This window comes from Ochotona curzoniae, unplaced genomic scaffold (assembly GCF_017591425.1).
Source record: "Ochotona curzoniae isolate NIBS_2020 unplaced genomic scaffold, NIBS_Ocur_1.0 contig_3622, whole genome shotgun sequence".
In the NCBI taxonomy this organism is placed as follows: domain Eukaryota; kingdom Metazoa; phylum Chordata; class Mammalia; order Lagomorpha; family Ochotonidae; genus Ochotona; species Ochotona curzoniae.
The window spans coordinates 12,982,972-13,004,535 of record NW_024465926.1 but is presented as its reverse complement, the minus strand read 5'-3'; the positions used below and the strand labels follow the sequence as shown (position 1 = coordinate 13,004,535).

The 21,564-nt window shown below is 53.1% G+C and overlaps 2 protein-coding genes across 4 annotated transcripts in view; both read left to right on the top strand.

The window, feature by feature from the left end:
• CDH1 (cadherin 1) overlaps positions 1-13,368 on the top strand; it is a 58,133-nt gene extending 44,765 nt beyond the window's left edge. The window contains exons 6-16 of the mRNA XM_040982048.1: positions 266-410; positions 933-1,108; positions 1,322-1,450; positions 2,935-3,117; positions 5,077-5,321; positions 6,787-6,932; positions 7,145-7,369; positions 7,589-7,816; positions 9,460-9,590; positions 10,710-10,853; positions 11,763-13,368. Coding sequence (XP_040837982.1) covers positions 266-410; positions 933-1,108; positions 1,322-1,450; positions 2,935-3,117; positions 5,077-5,321; positions 6,787-6,932; positions 7,145-7,369; positions 7,589-7,816; positions 9,460-9,590; positions 10,710-10,853; positions 11,763-11,972 — 1,962 coding nt within the window. The 3' untranslated portion in view covers positions 11,973-13,368. The remainder of the gene's footprint in view (positions 1-265; positions 411-932; positions 1,109-1,321; positions 1,451-2,934; positions 3,118-5,076; positions 5,322-6,786; positions 6,933-7,144; positions 7,370-7,588; positions 7,817-9,459; positions 9,591-10,709; positions 10,854-11,762) is intronic.
• A 1,599-nt stretch (positions 13,369-14,967) lies between these two features.
• TANGO6 (transport and golgi organization 6 homolog) overlaps positions 14,968-21,564 on the top strand; it is a 171,609-nt gene continuing 165,012 nt past the window's right edge. For all 3 annotated transcript variants that reach the window (XM_040982471.1, XM_040982472.1, XM_040982470.1), the window contains exons 1-3: positions 14,968-15,094; positions 19,289-19,929; positions 21,187-21,303. In XM_040982471.1, coding sequence (XP_040838405.1) covers positions 14,998-15,094; positions 19,289-19,929; positions 21,187-21,303 — 855 coding nt within the window. In that variant the 5' untranslated portion in view covers positions 14,968-14,997. The remainder of the gene's footprint in view (positions 15,095-19,288; positions 19,930-21,186; positions 21,304-21,564) is intronic.

Genomic DNA, 21,564 nt, shown 5'->3' with positions numbered 1-21,564 from the left:
TGGATTTCACCCTGTTTGTAAGAAGTTGGTTTACCGGCCTTTCCCCTTGGTCCCTGCTCACGCCTGATGTGCTTGTGGGAACATTGGACTTGGTGACTGTGTTACAGCTCCTCCTGATGTCAGTGAAGCAACCCCTAAGGCATGAAGAAATTGGAAGGGTCTAAGGGTGAAAGTACAGGCCTGGAGGAGCCTGCCAAGCTCTCTGGCCATTCTCCACCTTTCCTTCCTTGTCTGGGCCTGAGTAACTCTGCACTGGTCCCCACAGCTCTTCTCTCATGCCGTGTCATCCAATGGGAATGCCGTCGAGGACCCCATGGAGATTGTGATTTCGGTGACAGATCAGAACGACAACAGGCCGGTGTTTACCCAGCCTGTCTTCGAGGGATCTGTTGTGGAGGGTGCACTTCCAGGTCTGTACAGCAGAGGGCGCCTCATGGCCCAGGTCCCGTTGTGACCTGGGTGCTGGAGTCTGGGGTCATGTCACCGAGGTTGACTCTTCCTGTGGGCGGAACTTGCTTGGGAACCTGTGTGTGTGAGTGTGTGTGTGTGTCCCATGTGAGGAGCATCCCTGTTGCAGGAACATGTTTCCAATGGATGGTGAGAATGGCCTCCCAATTGAGACCAGTTCCTGCAGGGTGCCTTCAACTGGTGCTATCTTTCCCATCACACTCTTCTCTCTCCTTGGTCATCCTGACTTGTGTGGCTACCGTTCCCATGCCTTGCTGGATTGGGCTGCCAGTGCCTGGCTGTTGCAGGCATTTGGTCGGAGCTCTGACCACCAAGTAAATAAGAAAAAGTTTAGGAAGCAGAGTGCAGGGAGATGGGACATGCTGGCATCCAAGCTGCCCTCTGTTACTTGGGATTGAACTGGCCCAAGGGCAGTCATCAGCTGCCATGTGACTGCTCTTATTTGTCCTCTCTGCTGCCACCAGGAACCTCCGTGATGCAGGTCACAGCCACAGACGCTGACGATAACATCAACACCTACAATGCTGCCATTGCTTACGAGATCCTCAGCCAGGATCCCACGCTGCCTCACCAGAACATGTTTATGATCAACCGGAACACAGGCGTCATCAGCGTGGTCGCCACCGGCCTGGACCGAGAGGTTCGGAGGACTTGGGGCTGGGACAGGAGGGAGTTAGCCGCTGCAAGCTGGTACCAAAGCTGCTTGTCCCTTAGTGTGGTGGGTGCGGGTATCTGCCCGAAGACAGTGTCTGGGCCTCTTGCAGGGGGTGTCCTGACTGCATTCCAGACCAGGGCCCGGGCTCGGCGGCTTTGGGTCTGGTCCCCAGCCTCTGTGTGCTTGGTCTCTTTGCAGACTTACCCCACGTACACCCTGGTGGTTCAGGCTGCCGACCTCCAAGGCGAAGGGCTCAGCACGACGGCAGTGGCCGTGATCACGGTCACCGACGTCAACGACAACCCTCCCGTCTTCGACCCCACCATGGTAATCCTGCAGCTGTGCTGGCCCGGCGAGTTGCACTCACCATGGCTCCCCACCCTGGGCCATGGTGACTTCACACCCAGTGGCAGGCATCATTTCAGCAGCTTCTGGCCCCAGGGTCTGCTGGCAAAGGGCTACAGAAGAGTAGACAGCAGCCTGAAACCAAGTGTCTCCCTTGTAGGCCTTATAGGATTTCATTTCCTCATGGGGCAAATATTTCCTGAGTTTTCAGCCAGATGCTGTGTCAATACATTGGAGGGATAATCACAAACAAGGCAGACAAAGGTTCTGTTATGTGCAGCTTAGTGTCTGCCAGGGAGACTGAGTAATTGACATGGATTATCGAATGCCAAGTGTATTACATACGGTCAGGGAGAGGCGAGTGAAAGCCGAATGGAAGAACTTATTGTATTGGTTAGGAATTGATTTGTTGGCTAATTACATAAACCTGACTGTTACAGCTGAAACACGTACGGTTGACTTTTTCTCTAATGTAGCGAAAAGCCCAGAGGTGGGGGTGAGATGCCCTTTCTGAGGCCACTTGTCACCTGGTATGATGACAGTAAAGACCAAAACTGCTTAGACTTGCTGTCCTCCCAGCCTCAGTATAATGCTTCCATCCATCCTGTTCCCTTGAGGCCCCAAATGGCTGCTGGAGCTCCAGCAGTCATTCGTGTACTCCTCCCAGGAAGGAGGCAGTAGAAGGGATCACAAATGGCATTGGTGCTGAGTCAGCTCCGCTTGGGAACAGCAACTTCTGCATTGAGCTCGTCCACGGGTTGCCCATACCTCCTTGGCAGTTACTGTCTGCAAGGGAAATTGGCCAGGCGGCAGGCAGTGTTACTAGGCATGGGCCTGCCACCATTGACACAGTGTAGAGGGGAGGAGATGGGTGAGGGAGTTGACAGTGTCTGCCATATGACCTAGTCACGATGAGTACACAGTGGCTTCCCAAAGTCAAAGAGTGACATCTAGATTAGGATGAGAAAGTCAGGAGAGGGTGGAAAGGTGCTTTAGGGAGCGGGATCAGTGTGTACAGAATGCCCAGAGTCCAGAGGGAGTTTGGTATGCAAGGAGAAAGCCAGTTGGACCAAGGGGAGTGACCCTAATCAGGTGCTATCCAGGGCCCAGCAGGTGGAGGGGAGGAGTTTAAGAAGTCCTGAGCATCAGGCTTGTCACCAGAGGGCCCTCCGCAGGGGCTCCCGTGAAGGTGACTGCTGGAGAGTGGGTGGGGTAGGGCTGCTGGGACCTGACTTATGCACTTAACTTGAGTCCCTGCCAGCAGCCAGGCTGACATGTGCTGGGGGGCTCATGGGTACCAATTGTTGCATGGACAGGAAACACAACCCCTGCCTAGTCTGTCCACGTCGCACTTTCTCCCAGAAGCTTGGGCTCAGAAGGGCTCCATTTTCTCATGGGCCCTGGCCCCATGCCGTGTAGACAGATTGGGGTGTGTGAGGATGACCTGTCTCTCGTTTGCCCTGCAGTACACGGGCCAGGTGCCCGAGAATGAGGTCAACTACCTGATAGCCACGCTTAAGGTAACCGACAAAGATGCCCCCAACACTGAACCATGGTTGGCCCAGTACACCATATTGAATGACCCTGAAGGCCAGTTCGAAGTCACCACGGACCCAGTGACCAATGACGGGCTCCTGAAGACAGCCAAGGTTTGTGTGGTACCAGGAGGGGCCATCCTCACCATGTTCACGCCCTTGTCGCCTGAGGTCTTCTCTCGGGGGGAGGGGGTCAGTCTTGGCTGGTGTAAGGGATGGCTGTCCCAGGCACTGGTGGCCCTGTGTGGGCTTGGTGTGACCTTTAGGTTCTAGTGGGGAATCAGGATGCTTGGATCCTGCCCCGTCCTTCTGCAAGAGGCTGTCCCTTTTCAGACCCACCTCTTTTCTGCAAATGGCAGGAAAGAAACATGATTTATAGGTTCCTACTCTTTTTTTTTTTTTTTAATTTTTATTTTTGATGATGATTACATGGTGGGGGAGGGGATTGAGGATTAGGGAAAAGTAGGTGAAATCGTTGTTTCCAAATTCTCTATTTCTTCTTGTCTGAGGAAAAGGGAGAGTTAAAGGGGGAAGCCACACCCAGTCTCCCAAATGTCCCAGTCCCCAGGGATGGGGAACTGCCACCCCGTATCAGTTCAGGGTCTCAGTGTAGTGCATGTTCTGAGGGTTCTGACCAAGTGAAATGCTGTTGATTTTGTTGATCCAGGGGTGAGGTAACCCTCACTGACTGATATATTTAATCTCGAGTCTCCATTTACCCAAATTTTTGCTGTCCTTATTTGCTGGGGTAGCTGTCCAATTTGCTCTGTTCTCCTTCTGCTGCTGTGGTACCAAATGAACTGCCATATTCTGCATGTGCATCAGGGTCTGTGTTCACTGCTTCGCCTTTTTTGCTTGCAGGCAGGTCCAAGGACCAGGGCCAGGCAACCCAATCCTTGCCAGATGTCCCACCCCTGGAGTCTCTACTCATATGACAAATTCTTTCAATGCCAGTGAGACAGAGGTCTCTCTCTTTTTTTCAGATTTTTTTTTTAATTGTAAAATCAGATATAAAGAGGGGATCATCCTTTGTCCATTGATTCTCTCCCCTGACGGCCGCAGTGGCCGGAGCAAAGCTGATCTGAAGCCAAGAGCCAGGAGCCTCCTCCGAGTGTCTCACACGGGTGCAGGGTCCCAAGGCTTTGGGCTGTCCTCAACTGCTTTCCCAGGCCATAGGCAGGGAGCTGGATGGAAGCGGGGCTGCCGGGATTAGAACCGGCGCCCATTTGGGATCTTGGCACTTGTAAGACGAGGAGTTTAGCTGCTAGGCTACCGTGCTGGGTCTGAGACAGAGGTCTTTAAAAAAAATTTTTTTTTAAGATTTATTCTTTTTTTTAATTTGCAAGGCAGATTTACAAAGTGAGAGAGAGATCATTTGATCTCCCACCCTCTGGTTTACTTTCCAAAAGGCCACAATGACCCTGACCATACGGGATGCCTGTCCCTCTACCCTATGGATGGAAGATCAGCATACTGTACCCTTGTGTTTGCCCCCAAAATTGATTTATTTGAAAAGTAGAGTTACAGAGAAGAAGGAAGAGACACATCTTCCTTCATCTGGTTCACTTCCCAAATGGCCACAGTGGTCAGAACTGGGCTGGTTTGAATCTAAGAACCAGGAACTTCTGGGTCTCCCATTTGAGAACAAGAGTCCAGGCACTGGGAATATCTTTGTATGTTTTCTTAGGCTGATGAGCAGGAAGCTAGAGCAGAAGTAGAACAGCCGGGACTTGAACCAGTGCCCATGTGATACTGGTGCCACAGGTGGAAACCTAATTTGCCATGCCGCTGTGCCAGCCCCTAAAACCTCAGTTTTGGTTTGTTTGTTTTTTGTTTGGTATTTTCATTTTCCAAAGATTTACTTATTTAAAAAATAAAGTTACAGAGAAAGCAACAGAGAGCACTTCTGTATCCTGGTCCTGCTGGTTCACTCAGCAGATGGCTCCAAAGCCAGGAGCCTGGAACTTCACTCAGGTCTCTGTGGGTGGCAGGGACCCAAGCATTTGGACCGTCAGCTTTCCCAGGTGCGTGGCAGGAAGCTGGGTCCTCAGCCTGGTTTTGTTCCTTCCTTAGGGCCTGGACTTTGAGGCCAAGCAGCAGTATATCCTCCATGTGAGCGTGCAGAATGTGGTCCCCTTCGAGGTGACTCTCCCCACCTCAACAGCCACAGTGACCGTGGACGTGACGGATGTGAATGAGGCTCCCATCTTCATGCCCCCTGAGAAGAAGGTGGAGGTGCCCGAGGACTTCGGCGTGGGCCTGGAAATCACGTCCTACACGGCCCGCGAGCCGGACACGTTCATGGAACAGAAGATAACGTACGTGGACACATTCTCAACTTCTTGCCGTCATCTGGGTGTCTTTGTGTCTGTGTATATGCACACACTGTTAGCTCTTTCCTACAGCTTTTCCTTTCCCTTCATGATCAGTCTTCCTATTTATTTACCCATCTGAAAGGCAGAGAAAGAGAAAGACAGAACAAGTACAAGGTCCTGTTTGCCCTTTCGCTGTGGGGGCCAGACCAAGGACCAGGAACTTCGCCAGGTGTGCCATGTGGGTGAAGGGAGCACAGCTCTTTGAGTCGTCACAGCTGCCTGCCCAGGTCTGTGTAGGCAGGAGTCCTATTTGGGAGCTCCACTATGGCAGTCGGGCATCCTAAGCAGAATCCCAATTATACCATGCGCCCACTTCCTACATGAAACTTAGCTCTCATGTGCCTGTTTGCTTCGCATTCTTGTAACCATGTGATTCTAGTTCACATACATGACACTGGGTTCTAAGGAGTGTACTGTTTATTTCTTACACTTGACAGTACAACCATGGGTGCTGAAATTGGAGGTTGAGACCACCCAGCTGTGACACTAGCCTTAAAATACACTTTTTTGTGTGTGTATGTAATATTGTATTGCTTATAATTCTAGGTGGTCCAACCTTTAAGGCTCGGTAGGGTGTGTTTATTTACAAATTTTGAACAGCGAAAAGGCAAAACCAGTTATATAGGATTTCGTGTGGTAATGAATTCTGTAGCTTTTTAAAGACAGGGGTTCAATAGCCATTTATGAAGTTGGCACCTCCTCTCAGCTCCCCATTTCCGAGCCCGACTTGTCCACTTCCCATCCAGCGCCCTGCTGTGCTTGGGAAGACAGAGGAACATGTCTGCAGTACTTGGGGCCCTGCCACCAAGGTGGGAGACCAAGATGGAATTTCAGGCTCCTGGCTTTAGTGTGGCCCAGCCCTGACTGTTGCCATCATTTGGGCAGTGGGTCAGGGCACAGAAGAGCAATGGATCTCTGTCTCTCTACCTTCCAAAACATTGTTGAAAAGGAACAGAGTGGCATTGGGATGGTCCGCAGTTGGTGAGAGGCAAAGAGACGTGCCAGCTGAGTGCCAGATGTGGTACTGAACTAGGCAGTACATTGACTTCTAAAGCACAGCATGCTGGGTGGAGGATTCCTTTACTCAATAATGGTGACCATCAAAGTTTAATTTCTTACAATTCGTACAAGGCAGTGCATTTGTTCCTAGGACATAAGTTCATGAAGTGAGATGGGCAGGGGTGTATGTGGAGTGAGCGAGCTAGCACGGCTGGTGGCACATTAGTGATCCTGAGTCCTGGTGGAGGCCAGACGTGTGGTCCCCACCCAGACTCATCAGGCAGCCTTTCTGTGGCGCTGACCAGTCTCGGAATAAAGACAGCTGAAGTTGCCTGAGACAGGCAGAGCTTCTTCAGCTCTGCTTGGCTTGCTGTCCCCGTTCCTAGCCAGAGCTTGTGTGTCTTCTCAGGTATCGGATTTGGAGAGATGCTGCCAACTGGCTGGAGATTAATCCCGAGACGGGTGCTATCTCTACGCGGGCCGAGATGGACCGAGAAGACACAAACTACGTGAAGAACAGCACCTATACAGCCATCATCATCGCCACCGACAATGGTAGGGAGGCCTATGTGTGCCCGGCTAAGTTGCCCAATGTTGTCAGGCCAGGAACCAGGAGTGGTGGAGACCTGCTCAGTCAGAAGCAGAAGGGCCATGATGATAGGAAGGAGGCCCGTGAAAAAGAGCCACAGCTGAGATCTGGCTTGGTGAAGGCAATGGGGGATTCTTGTGTGTTTCTGACTCGTGATGTTTCCTCTGACTTGCTCTAGGTTCCCCAGTTGCTACTGGAACGGGTACCCTGCTCCTGATCCTGTCCGATGTGAATGACAACGGGCCTGTCCCTGACCCTCGTAGGATGGACTTCTGCCAGAGGGACCCCCAGCCGCAGCTCATAAATATTATCGACCCTGACCTCCCTCCCAACACATCCCCCTTCACAGCCGAGCTCACCCACGGGGCCAGCGTCAACTGGACCATCGAGTACAGTGATCCACGTGAGTGATGCGCTCCTCTCCCCTTCTCCCTCACCCCTTCTGCTTCTCCTGTGCATCCGCAGTCCCCAGACATCACCCCTGCTTCTGCTGAAATTTGCCTCCTTGGGCCTGGCACAAAAGCCACTCTGCAGGATCTTTATTTTTCCCCCCGTCTAGAATGAACTTCTCTCTCTCCCTGCCCGTTCTGGTCCCATCTTTTAACATGGTTGCTTTTCCCAGGCCAAGAGTCCATCATTTTGAAGCCAAAGAAGACCTTAGAGTTGGGCGACTACAAAATCAACCTCAAGCTCGTGGACAACCAGAATAAAGACCAGGTGACCACCCTGGACGTCCTCGTGTGCGACTGTGAAGGAGCCGTCAACAACTGCATGAGGGCCAACTACGTGGAGGCGGGGTTGCAAGTGCCCGCCATCCTGGGAATCCTTGGAGGAATCCTGGCTTTGCTACGTAAGTGCAGCCGCACCTGTTCTGGCATTGGTGGCTTGCGCAGGGGTGGCTTGACCAGAGTGCTGGTTAAACTGAGCAGAGGATGAGATCTTTCTCATAAGCAGTGTTTCAGTTTCAGGGGTGATTTGCTGGGGACTGGGAGGCCGTCTCCCTGGAGTTAGCAAGGGCTCCAGGTTGCTTTTGTTTTGCTTTCTACCTTCCTAAACTTGAGAGCCTAGAAGTCACATGAGCCTTTTGACAGCGATTCCGAACCAGTGGATCTGCAAGGGGCCTCAGAGCCTGCATTTCTAATCAACCTCTGAGTGATTATGAAACTGCAGATTAGCAAGGCCTCTGGGTCTGAGTTGTGTGTGTTTGGGGCCTGTTGGGGCCTTGTGATGTCGTGCCCAGCCCTGTATCTACCTTGCAGAGACAACCCCCTGGTATGGGTGGTGAGTGCCTCACATTCTGAGTGACCCATCATGGGGCAGGGAATTGCATTGTTTATTTGGATAAGGCTTTTGGCATATTTCTGACAAAGTGTCTTTCTGACTGTACTTCCGTAGCACCTGAGAAGCATTGCCCAGGCTAGGCCCAGGGTCACAGCGAGTTAAGTTGCTGTTTGCCAACATCAGCCTTCAGTATCCAAGTGCCGATTCGAGTCCTGGCTTCTCTGCTTCTGATGCAGCTTCTTGCTGATGCCCCAGGGCAGATGCAGCGGGGGGGATGGGCCTGGTGCTTGGGACCCTGTCCCCACAGGGCAGACCTGTATACAGTTCCCTGCTTCTGGCTTCAGCACGGTTCGGTCGTGGTGGTTGGTTGTGGCCATTTGTGGAGTGAACTACTGGATGGAGGATCTCTCTCTCACACTCTGCGTTTCAAATAAAGTGTCCTGAAAGCAATCCCCTGGCTAGGTGCAAGTTAAACAACTTCTAGAGCTTGCGCATACCATTTTTGCCAGAGAAGAAGATGAGGCTCAGGTTATCCCCGAGCATCAACCGTCATGTCAGTCATGAGTAGGTCAAGCCCACCACCTGCTCATCAGCCTTCGTAGCTCCAGCTCCCTCAGAACCGAATCCCAAGTCCAACCCTGGTCTCTCCGTTCCTTCTACCTGCTGAAGTCCTCACTCCTGTTTCCTGTGCCACATACTTTCCCAAGGAGAAGGTCAATGTCAGTGACAGCCATTGAGAGCCTGCTCAAAGCCCAAGGCCGCTTTGAATTCACGTTGCAAATGTTGGGCTGCAGCCAGTCCATGCAGTCCATACATCCTGTGGATGGGTGTCTTTGTTTCATTTCTCAACTTTAAAAATAAATTGTATTTATTTGAAAGGCAGAGTGACAGAGGCATAGATCCGGAGAGCTTCCATTTGGTTCATTCCCCTCAATGCCTGTAGTTGCTGAAGCCGGGCCTCATCCAGGAGCTGGGATTGCCACCTTCCACGTCTCCCGTGACAGTGGCAAGGTCCCCAAGTCCTTGAGCCATCACAGGTTACAGGTTGCCTCCAGAGCACTCATAAATGGGATGCGAACCCAGGCACTGCAGGAAGGGGTGTGAGCACCTCGATGCTGAGCCGAGCGCTCACACTGCAGCCCTGCGTGTCTGGGTGTGCCGAGCCTCTGGCTTCGTGCTGCTCACTGCCTTTGCTCTCTGTTGTCACCACAGTCCTGCTGCTGCTGCTGCTGCTGTTTGTGCGGAGGAGAGCGGTGGTCAAAGAGCCCTTGCTGCCCCCTGAAGACGACACGCGGGACAACGTGTACTACTACGATGAAGAGGGAGGTGGCGAGGAGGACCAGGTGGGCACTGAAAACCCTGGGGGAGCTCCAGAGCCATCTAGGGATTTGGAAGAAGCCACAATTAAGAGAAAGCCTTTGGCCCAGTGAGGTAGCCTAGTGGCTAAAGTCCTCACCTTGAGTGCGCCAGGATCCCATTTGGTTGCTGGTTCATGTTGTAGCTACTCTACTTCCCATCCAGCTCCCTGCTTGTGGTCTGGGAAAGCAGTCGCGGGCGGCCTAAAGCCTTGGGACCCTGTACCCATGTAGGAGACCTGGAAGAAGCTCCTGGCTCCTGGGTTCAAATTGGCTCAGTTCTGGCCATTGCAGCACCCCTTGGGAGTGAGTCAGCAGATGGAAGATCTTTCTCTGTCCTCCTCTATGTGTATCTCACTTTCCAATAAAAATAAAATAAATCTTAAAAAAAGAAAAAGAGGGGGGAGCGCCTTTGAATCGGGCCTTCTGCTGATTTTTAAGAAATAGGCCTTGTCATCGGCCAGTGTCGTCGTGGCTGACACGGCTGGCCTTGATGGGTCACTCAGTGTTCTTTGTCTTGAGACGAGTAAACTGAGGCCCACGGCAAAGTGGCTTGCCCAAGGTCACACAGCTAGGGAGGGGTAGGCACTGCCAGCCTGGCGTCTTTATCATCATTGTCAGGGCATGAACGTCCCTCGGAGCAGCTGATCTAGTTTGACGTTTCCTCTCTTTGGATACCAGTTTAGCTAAATTTCATTAGGCAGTTGGCTTTGAGGCTGGCTAATGTTCCAGACTGTCTTTTCCTTGAATTTGGACAGTCTTGACTTGGTTTACCTGGCAGTCTGAGAGGGTCTGTGTGGCCAAGGGCACGAGGAAGCCCACCCCAGAGTCTTGCATTTGAGTCAGGCCGTCAGTGAGGCTCCTCCACAGGGCCCTGTGGTGTGGGAGAGGAGCTGGGATTCGGCTGTTAACGTACAGTGAGCAGCACATGGGGCTGCATCCTGCTTCGTCAGCTGTTCCATCTGGCTGCTGTTACACCCAGAATGGGTGCCCGCCGGTGGGCAAGGGCATCAACCAGTACCATCACCCATCAACTGCATGCGCCCCTGGGGATGCTGGACTGCTGCCTTCCACCTGGTGGTCACACTTTTGCCTGTTTCTCCACAGGACTTTGACCTGAGCCAGTTGCACAGAGGCCTGGATGCTCGCCCGGAAGTAATACGCAACGATGTGGCCCCGACCCTCATGAGTATGCCCCAGTACAGGCCCCGGCCCGCCAATCCCGATGAGATTGGGAACTTCATCGATGAGGTGAGCAACCTGGATCCAACAGGCTCTTGGGATGCTTGCCTTTGCACAGTCTCTGAGTCCTCGCTGTTGATATCTGTCCTGTCTGAATCTTGGGGTGGATCTTGGTCTGTTCGCAAAGGCCATTTAGTAGATCTATAGAGGAAACCAGAGATTCAAAGAAAACGCAGCTTGGGAGTTGATGTTAAGTGTGCATTTCAAGTCTGCTGCTAGAGCCAGAGAAAGTATCCACATTGTATGTGTCAGAAGTCCATTCAGCTCCCCATAGGAGAAGGGAAGCAGATAGGTGTGGATTCATCTGCAAACCTGAGGGGGAGCCGTCCAGAATGCATGTCACTTTGTATTCCGTCGTCTGAGCATGCAAGTCCTTGCCTCCTATGCTTGTCAATGCGTGATCACAACGTGGCTGCTGTGTTTCCACGCTTTGGGTTTATATCCTAGTCGAGCGGGATAAACAAAGCCCGAGGGTAGACCTCTCCCGTTACACTGTCATGGCTGAGGGTTTGTCCAGTGTGTTGAATCCTCACGAGGTTGTCCTACAGTAAAAGAACTACAAAAAGTGTGATTTAGTTTGGGCTACCATGTGGGACTGAAGAAGACAAGTGAGAGAGTGCCACCCAGTGTCCTACTCAGGGATTGCCGTGGCTTTCAGGACCTGTCCTGCGTGTTTCTGCTAGCTGTGGGCTGCTGTTGCTTCAGGTCCCCTTAGGAGCTGCTGTCACTGGAAACCATGGCAGCTTCTCTGGCCACCTGATCTGATCTGTCTTCCTGCACCTCATTGGACGTTCCCTGTGCCTTGCTATCCCGGACCTGGTTGCCCTGCCACGTGTTGAGTGTCGCTGAGAAGCCTCCTATCCATGGGGCAGGTGCGCCAGGCTTTTGGCTCAGAGCCGCTGTCTCCTTCCTTCTCAGAACCTGAAGGCGGCCGACACAGACCCCACAGCGCCGCCCTACGATTCCCTGCTCGTGTTCGACTATGAAGGCAGTGGCTCTGAAGCTGCCTCCCTAAGTTCCCTCAACTCCTCCGAGTCTGACCAGGACCAGGACTACGACTACCTGAACGAATGGGGCAACCGCTTCAAGAAGTTGGCTGACATGTACGGTGGCGGCGAGGACGACTAGGGAGGTCCCATGTGGCGGCCGGCGCACAGGCTTTCCCAGCACCCTTCCTTTGAGATGAGTTTCCAGGAAAGAGACCCCAACCAAGGATGCAGTGACGATAGTTAGCATTTTCAGTTCATGTCGCTCTCATCTGTGTGTGGGAGAAAGAACTGAGGTGTCCATCCACTCTCTCCCGGACAGTCTGGCCAATGATTTGCAGCTGACTTCAGGCTCCTGTTCCACAGGGATGGGAGGAGCCAGCTGCTGTGCTTGTCTGTTTCTCCCCTCATCCCTGTACTGCTGTCCCAAGCCTGCCCTCGTTGCTGGGCCCCACTGCTGTGCATCCTTCCCGTCCCTGGGACCTGGGTCAGGCCCTGTCCCTTGGCTGAATTCTGCATGCTCTAATGACTCCACATAGTTTTTCCTTTTTCATCTCTCATGAACATGAACTTGGTCCTGCTGGGGCCCTACCACTGACATGGGCTGCAGGGCAGGGGCAACGGGAGAGGGTGAGGGGGGAGTTTTGGCCACAGAGCGAGCCAGTGCTGAAGGCAGCCACCTCACACTTGCGTCAGGATGGAGGACTTGCACCATGCTGCCCACCCAAGCTCCTTGGACCCTGGTTGGTCCCCGAAGCCCAGGATTCCGAGGTGCCTGCTTTGGATGACGTCGGTGAAGCGTGCTGGCTGGTCTGGATGTTTGCCCAGTTCCCAGTGTGCACACAAGACCAAGGACATCGCTGCTTCCATCGTGCTTTCTTAGGAGCAGGAAGTGAGCGGTGTGAAGGACTGGTATTGTGGCACAGCAGGTTAAGCTGAGGCTTACAACCCAAGCATCCCATGCCAGAGCACCAGTTCCATTCTGGTTACAAAGATCTAGCTCCTCGCTATGTGCCTGAGAAAGCAATGGCGGGTGGCCCAGGTACTTACTTGGGCACTGCCACCCACAGGGTTGACCCTGGTAGAGTTCCTGGGTCCTGGTATCAGCCTGCAGCCTGGCCTAGACCTGGCTGTTGTAGCCATCTGGGAGTTGAACCAGGGAATAGAAGTTCAGTCTTTCTCTCTCACTGTCACTGTAACTTTCAAATCAATCAATCATCTTAAAATTTTGTTAGCTGTGGCTGAAGAAGATCTTGATTTGGTCTTTTTTTTAATTCAGAAGGTAAAAAGACTTGATGGAAGGGGTTCTTTCGGAAGGAGACATCATGTAGGCAATCGCTTTTCGGGATTCTTCTGATGGTTTAAACTGTGCTTAGTGTAGTTCTTTCTGTACAGAGAATGTCACTATAGTTTTGAGTGCACATGTGTGTGGGTGCTGATCATTTTGTATTTTTTGTTGGGGGCTGAAAAAGAACAATTCAAGCCAGAAAAATTATTCTGAGATGCATTTTTATAAACTTTATTAAAGAATTTTATTAAACCACGGTCACATGTGTTTTGTTTAGTTCCACTTCAAGTCCAGGCAAGGCCCAAGGTAGATCAGGGGAAGGGGCTATCTCTACAACACACAGAGAAGCTCTGACGGGCTTCTGGGCCCTTGGAGGAGGGCAGGGAGAGACCATTCAAACCCCTGCGTTAGGGCCCAGCACAGTGGTCTAGCAGCTGAAGTCCTCTCCTTGCACATGCCAGGATCCCATATGGGCACCAGTTCTAATCCCGGCAGCCCGACTTTCCATTCAGCTCCCTGCTTGTGGCCTAGGAAAGCAGTAGAAGACAGGCCAAAGTCTTGGGACCCCGCACCTGCATGGGAGACCCGGAAGAAGTTCCTGGATCCTGGTTTCAGATCGGCACAGCACCGGCTGTTGCACTCACTTGGGGAGTGAATTATCGTACGGAAGATCTTCCTCTCTGTCTCTCCTCCTCTCTGTATATCTGACTTTCCAATAAATAAATAAATCTTAACAAAAAAAAAAACCAGTCTGGTGGCAGCCCAGCAGACAATACACACAGGACAGCACAGTAGCAATGTCAAGGATATTTATTTCCCCTCTAGAATGTGTTCCCAATGTTTGCATGTTCTGCTAGGATGTTGAGAAGATGAGGAAAGGAACTGTAGTGTTAAGCACCCACTATGCGGCTGAGTCAGAGGGAGAACAGATATTACATCATCTGATACACTCTCCAAATGGCTGTAACCGCCTTGGCTGGGCCAGGCAAAGCCAGGAGGCTGGAACTCCATCCAGGTCTTGCATGTGAATGGCAGGAACCCAAGTGTTTGAGTAGGGAGCTGATCCTGGCCACTGGTGACCCATGTGGCCACCCATGGGCACTGCCTGGTTTTGACTTCCCTTGCCACCTTTTAAGGATCATTGTCTCCTTGCTTGAGAGTGAAGATTTGATTTGGCAGCCAAAGAAATGGCCAATGACCAGAGGGGCCCTAATTGGTCCTGGAGAGGGATTCAGCTCGCAGCTTCTCTCCCTGAGGACCAGAGCTTGCACCCGGGGCATACCTGCTTCCCATGGCTGCCAGCAAGCAGCGCTGAAAAGAGCAGCCTTCTGTTTGAAACCAGGCCGGCTCTGGAAGGACGGGACAGCTTCCGATGTGGGTGTAGAGGGTGATCTGGGCTGTGACAAAGGGCGAGAGAACAGGTTGAACCCTGCCCCTGAAGCACTGTCCTGTTAGCAGCATGATTTTCAGACAAGGCAACTTTTGCATGTTCTGACTTGAGCATCCCAGTCCAGAGAGCTGGATGGGATGTGGAACAGCCCGACATGAACTGGTGACTATATGGGGATGTTGGCACTGCAGGCAGAGGCTTAGACTGTCACCACGACGCCAGGACCCTAAATCAGGCTTTTTAGAAAAGAGAAATGCAAGAATATCCAAACTTCACAGATAGGTGTATCTTCGGGCTGCTTCAGTATACACTGCTTATCGAAATGAATAAAGGGTGGGGGAAGAGGGCGTTCCCGTCATAGGCCCCGCCCACGCTTCCTGTATGCCCCTCCCTCCCGGGCTGAGGACCGCCTGCCACACTCAACATGGCGGCGACGCAGATTCGCTTCCGGTCTCAGTCCGTCGTAAAGTAGCGTGTTCCACTCCAGTCATGGCGGCCTCGAGGCAGCCCGTGGGCAGCGGGGCTCTGGAGAGTTGCGGTCTGAACCTGATTGTGGACGCGTTGAAGCTGCTGCTGAGCCCGGGAGGTGAGAAGGCGCGTCTTGGCGCCGCACTGGCCCGGGACTCTCATGGGTGACCGACGTGCGTTCCTCGGGCCCTCCCCGGGCTCGCTGTCGTGGGAGCTCCGCGCCTTGTCCGGCCAGTCGCGTGTCCCCGGAGGCTCCAGGCGGACCTGGGGTCGGCTGCAGGCTGCAGGTGGCCGGCATCTCCTCAGCACTTGCCTGGTTGGGTGTCTGGCCGCGTCGTTGGGCCCCGGGGTGGAATCAGCTGCCCCGGCCGGGAACTCCTAGGTGGACTGGAGGTGGCCCGGTGGCCGGGACAGAGGTTCAGGATGGGCAGAGAAGGCTTAGGGCTTTACATTGAGATTTAGTCCTAGCCAGTGTAGATCTGCGGGCACGCTGGGAGTAGTTGAACCTGCAGCTGTCTCCGCTAACAGCTGAGGGTACTTGAGACTTCGGCTTCGACCTGCCCAGGGTCGCGTGGTCCGTGGCTGAGCACCGACTAGAACGAAGCAAGCAAGCCGGATTTGGCCGGTGCGGCCAGTGCGAGTGGCTGAGGTTCGGGTTTGCACACGCAGGTTCGCTCCCACCCCGAGGTCGGTCAGGAGTCACCCTGCAGAAATTCTGCTGGAAGTTGCCATCTGGGAGGCCGCTGGTCTCGCCGCAGCAGCCCAGTCCGGTGTGACTGAGGAGGAGGCCCACGAGGCAGCCGGCCTGCATGGAATCGTTTATCACAAGCACACGTAGGCAGTCTTCAGTTGCACATTCCGAAAAGCCCGCGCACGGATTGCACTAACGTTCTGTACAACATCTACTCGTCTTCTAATCAACCCCACAACCCAGAGGTCTTTCAGAAACACCCCTGTCCTTCATCCACAGAGGACCCTCTAGTCTCCCCCAGGGTAGGGGGAGCTGTGTGTCATGTACTCGCTTAATTGCGAGTTCCAGCAGACACGGGGACAGCCCCGGTCCAGGAATTCACTCCACAGGCCGGGGCTCCCAGGCTAGGCAGGAACCAGGAGCCCAGAGCTCAGTCTGGGTCTCCCGTCTTGGTGGCGAGGGCTCGGTACTGGACCCTTCACCTGCTGGACGAGGGGAAGAGCTGGGACTTCAGCCCAGACCCCTCTGGTCTGGGATGCAGGCATTCCAAGGGGCATCGTAACTATACCAAGCACCTGCCCCCATCCCAGTGTTTATGAAATATGACTAGGTCTGCAAGATGAAACAGGAAGAGAAGCACTTTCGTGTTCTTGTAAGTCTCTGATCATTAGAAGACAGCTGGGCACATGTGTGCGGTGTCACTGTTAGCATGCACCTGTGCCGGCTTGCAGCTCCCATTTGCTGACTTGAGCTCCCTGTCCAGCCATGAGGGGCCTTTGGGTATAAAGCAGCAGATGGGGATCCTGTTTGTCTCTCTGAAATGTAACAGTTGTGTTCAAAAGTTACCTAGAGGAGACAGCTAAGAGTGTGAAAGGCAAGTCATGTGCTGGGGTTGCTGTGGCCTTACAGAACCCCCTGAGGATTCTAGGAAGCCCCAGGGCACCCCAAAGTGCTGCTTTCAGTGCTCCCATGTAGTTTGTTCTCCTCACCAGTAGAGGGCAGAGAAGACCGCTTTATTAGGGGACCCATGGAAAAACGGAGCTGTGGTTTGGAATTATTTTCTTTGTGTGTTTGGATTCAGATCACACAGAAGTCACCTGGAGGTTGGTTTGTGATTTTTTTTAAAAGACTTATTTATTTATTTTTAATTGGAAAGTCAGATATACAAAGAGGAGGAGAGACAAGAGAGAAAAATCTTCCGTCCCCATTTTACTCCCCAAATGGCTGCAATGGCCAGAGCTGAGCTGATCCAAAGCCAGGAGCCTCCTCCAGGTCTCCCAGGCAGGTGCAGGGTCCCAAGGCCTTGGGTTTGTCCTCGACTGCTTTCCCAGGCCACAAGCAGGGACCTGGATGGGAAGTGGAGCAGCCAGGATTGGAACTGGTGCCCATATGGGATCCTGGCATGTGAAAGGCAAGGACTGTAGCCGCTAGACCACTGTGCTGGGCCCTGGTTGGTGGTTTTTACTGCCTAGTGGGGACAGTGGGAGAGAGTGCTCTTTCCCTTTTTTTATATGATATCCAAGGGTCTTGTTTCGCTTTTTTTTAAAGATTATTTTTGAAAGAATTAGAGACAGCGTATGCACGAGAGAGATCTTCCATTTGTTGCTTTGCTCCTCAGATGGCTGCAGTTTCTGTGGTGGGACCAAACCGAAGTTAGGAGCTTCTTGGCTCTCTCACTTGGGTGCAGGGGCCCAAACGTTTGGGCCATTCTCCGGTGCTTTCCCAGGCACATTGACAGGGAGCTGTAAGTGGAGCAGCTGGAACTGGAACCGGTACCCATCTGGGATGCCGGCACCCCAGGCACCCATTTAATTTGGTGTAAACAGCGCCTGCCTGTGGGCAGGTCCAGATCTCCTCAAAGGTTCCATCAGGATTCCAATTTGCCTTATTCGGCTAGGCCTCACTTCCGGTCGGCGCTCAGCCCCTGATTACACTGTCCTGGGCTGGCACCTGGCCCTGAGTTTCAAGTACCCTCAGCTGTCAGGGGAGAGAGCCACAGGTTCAACTGCTCCTTACCCAGATTTCAATTGGCTGGAAAGGACAAAGTGGGCGCGGAGCATGTTGCAGGTGGTGTGTCTGCGCCAGTCGTAGCATCCCCAGTGGGCTGCGGAGCTAGGAGACCTGCGGTGTGAACCTGACTACGGAGGCGTAGAAGCTGCTGCTGAGCCCGGGAGGTGAGCGGGCATATCCCGGCACCGTGCTGGCCCGGGGCTTCTCAGGGGTACCCGTCATTCCTTCCATGGTGTTCTCCTTGGGCCTTCCCCGGGACCCCCTGGGCTTGCAGTGTTGGGGCTCTGTGCGTTGTCCGTCCAGCCGCATGTCTCTGGAGGCTGTAGGTGGCCGGCGACTCCCCAGCACTGGGCTGGTTGGGCAGCTGCGTGTGTCGTTGTGTTCCAGTGTGGAATGCGTGGGTCGTCCTTGATGTTGATCATCTTTGAGAAGTCTTGCGGGATTCTCTTTCAAGTCGCATTGTCTTTATAAGAATAACTTTCATGAAATACACCTTTTTAACAATTGTATTTGCTTTTTATTTATTGGAAAGGCAGATACAGATATCTTCCATCTATTGGTTTACTCCCCAAAGGCCTACAACAGGTGTGGATAGGCCCAGCTGAGACAGGGAGAGCCAAGCACGTGGGCCGTCATCTACAGCCTTCTCAGGCACATTAATTGGAAGCTAGATTGGAGGCCAAAGAGCCAGGACTTGGATCTGTATGTACTAGATGTTGGCAGCTGCAGCGCAACCCCTTGTGCCACCACGCCAGCCCAGCAGTGTGTGTTTAAGTGCCTTTCAGGTCCTCATGGCCTGATAGCTGGTGTCTGTTCAATTGCCGAATAACACTTGGTCACACAGATATTCCACAGTTTGTTTATTCATTTACCTCGGCTGTTTGAAAGCATCTGTTCACTTGTTGAAACGCACCTTGGCCACTTCCAGTGTTAGGCGATTATGAATCAGGCTGCTGTAAACACACGTGGGCGATGTTTTTGCGTGGACATAAGCTTGCAACCCATTTGGCTGAATGCCCCAGAGCGTGGTGGCTGGGTTGAGCTTTGAAAGGAGCTGTCAGGCTATCTTCCAACATCACTGTGCTGTTCAGCTTCCTCAGCAACTGTGAGCGGGAGCTCTTTTTGTGATTGCTCCCAAAGCTTGCTTTAATAGAAAGTCCCTTTGGTGTGCTGTTTGTCATGATCCCATATGGGATCCTGGTGTGTGCAAGGTGAGGATTTTAGCTGTTAGGCTACTGTGCTGGGCCCTGTGTATTTGTTTTTAAGATTTACTTGGCGGACAGAGACGGAGCTCTCCTATCCATTGGACCACTTCCCAAATGCCTACAGCAGCCTGGTTGGGCCTGCCCAGAAACCAGGCACAGAGGTCAGTGCAGGTCTGCCCTGTGGTGCCATGGACCTCGCGCTGGAGCTGTCACTTGTTGCCTGCCAGTGTTCACATCAGCAGGAGGTTGCAATGGTGGGACTTGAACCCAGGCTTTCTGATGTGGGATGCAGGCATCCCCATCTGTGGCTTAGCCCCTGTGCCAAGAACCCACTCTATGGCTTGTTTTCATTGTATCTGATCTGTGTTGTTTTCTTTTTTTTTCCCTCTTCTTTCACTTTGTAAAGGATCAGGCTCAAGTTCCCTACAGATCACAAAGCATGATGTGTTGTTAGCCACTTTGAAGTCCAACCTGTCTGCTTTCGAGGACAAGCTCCTGAAGGACCCTGAGTGGGGGAGATTGGCTCTCCTCAGAGAAGAGGTGGCTGGCCAGGCCGAGTGGCCACAGAACTCTGAGGACGTCACCTGGCGCTTCACCGCGGAAGCCTTGCTGTTGCTGCTATGCTTGAAGAAAACTATGTTTCGCCTGGCGGCTGACTTCAGTCCAGGGAAAGCCAACCCTAAGACTCCGGAAGTTGCTCCCACCCTGAGCCCCGACACGCTCAGCATTTCGCAGCAGAAGACAGTCCAGTCGGCTCTGCAGTTTGTTGTCACCCTGGGCGTCTGCCCCTACCTTCTGCCTGGTGTCGGGGTCCCTCTGAGGTGCAGGACCGAGTTTGGCGCCGTGGTGCAGGATGTGGTGTGCCCCGAGGTCGCCCCGCCTGCTCTCCGGAGGCTGCACGCCAGCTGCAGGGGCCTCCTGGAGGTGGCAGGGCACGCTGCGCTCGGCAGCCTCGTCTTCTGCCGCCATTTTGGAGACATTGCAGCAGGCCTGTGCCAGCTGGGGTTCTGCCCGAGCGAAAGGAAACCACTGACACCTTCTGAAGAGGTAAACTATCGCTAGGGGTGGGTGCATGGGTGGGGTGGGTGCGTGGGTGGGATGTGTGTGCGTGGGTGCATGGAGTGTGTGGTGTGTGCATGTGGGTGTGTGGGGGTGTGTGTGTGGGTGTGGGGGTGTGTGTGTGGGTGCGTGGGGTGTGGGTGCATGGGTGGGGAGTGTGTGTGTGTGGATGTGTGTATGTGGTGTGTGTGGGTGTGTGTGGGTGCATGGGTGGGGAGTGTGTGTGTGGATGTGGTGTGTATGTGGTGTGTGTGGGTGCGTGGGGGGTGCGTGTGTGGGTGCATGGGTGGGGAGTGTGTAGGTGTGTGTGTGTGAGTGATCTTCAGAACAGGGCTGCCAGAAGCAGCCTGGGGGACGAGTCACTCTTCTGGAAGGAGTGGTTGATTGTAGTCTCTTGGCTACCAGTCCTTGGCATCCCTGGGGAGTCCCTTTCTCCCACACCTTGCTTTGTGGTTGCAGGCTGCTTCCTCTTTTCTTTCTCTCATTTTTATTGGAAGGATAGCTTTATAGAGAGAGTAAGATCATCCATCCTCTGTTTCATTCCCCCAAATGGCTGCAATTGCTGGAGCTGAGCTGATCTGAAGCCAGGAGCTAGGAGCTTCTTCTGGGTTTCCGACATGGGTGCAGTTCCCAAGTCTTTGGGCTACGCTCCACTGTTTTCCCAGACCACTGTCAGGGAGCTGGTTGGGAAGTGGAGCAGCCAGAACACAAACTGGTGCCCGTGTGGGATCCTGGCACTTGTAGGCTGAATATTAGTCAGTTGGACCATTGCTCCAGCCCCTGTAGGCTGTTTAAAGCTTTTTGTGCTCTTTAAGTCATGTATGCCCTCGCAGGGTGGTTGTGAACATAAAGATCAGTGAGTTAAGACGTAACGGGGAAAGAGAAGAGTGGCTGCAGCATCATCTGTGTTGCTCATAGAGGCCGGGGTGGAGTGTGTGGCTGGCACGTGGGGACCAGCAACACTGTAGAGCCACCCCCTGCCCCCTGCCCGCTGGCCAGGGTTTGCTTCTGCAGAACTCACGGGAGGGCTGAGCAGAGTGCTGAGCAAGAACAGTGGGTGTTCCAACTGGCAGTAAGCAGTTTGTTCCGCACTCACCAGTGGGCCACATCACGCCTGCCACCCAGGTGTGGGGTGAGTGAGAGCCCGGGGTCGGGGGGTGGGCTTTTGTGCAGTGTTGGGAAACATCACCTCCTATTGGCTGCCTGGCTGATAGTCCACTGAAGTCCAGTGTGGTTTTCTTGTAGGTTTTAACTGAAGAGGAGAGAACCCTCTCCAGGGCTGCCTTGAGGGACATCTTGGACCAAGTGTATCAACCGCTCGCAGTCCGGGAATTACTCATCCTGCAGGGGGGACCCCCCCAGGTACTTGGGCCCGGGGACTGTTGGGGTGAATTTCTGATGATGATGACGTGTAGCTTTCTGTCTGTGCCTGAAAGATTAAGTAGCAGTTGTTCTCTGCTTCATGGTCAAATTAAGCTTTATTTTATTTTCTGGATAATTAAATAGTGCTTATAAAACTCAGTGACATTATTAAGGTGATTTATTTATTTGAAAATCAGAGTTACACTTGATATTAGCCAAAAGCTTGAAGGTGCAGGGTCCCAAGGCTTTGGGCCATCCTTG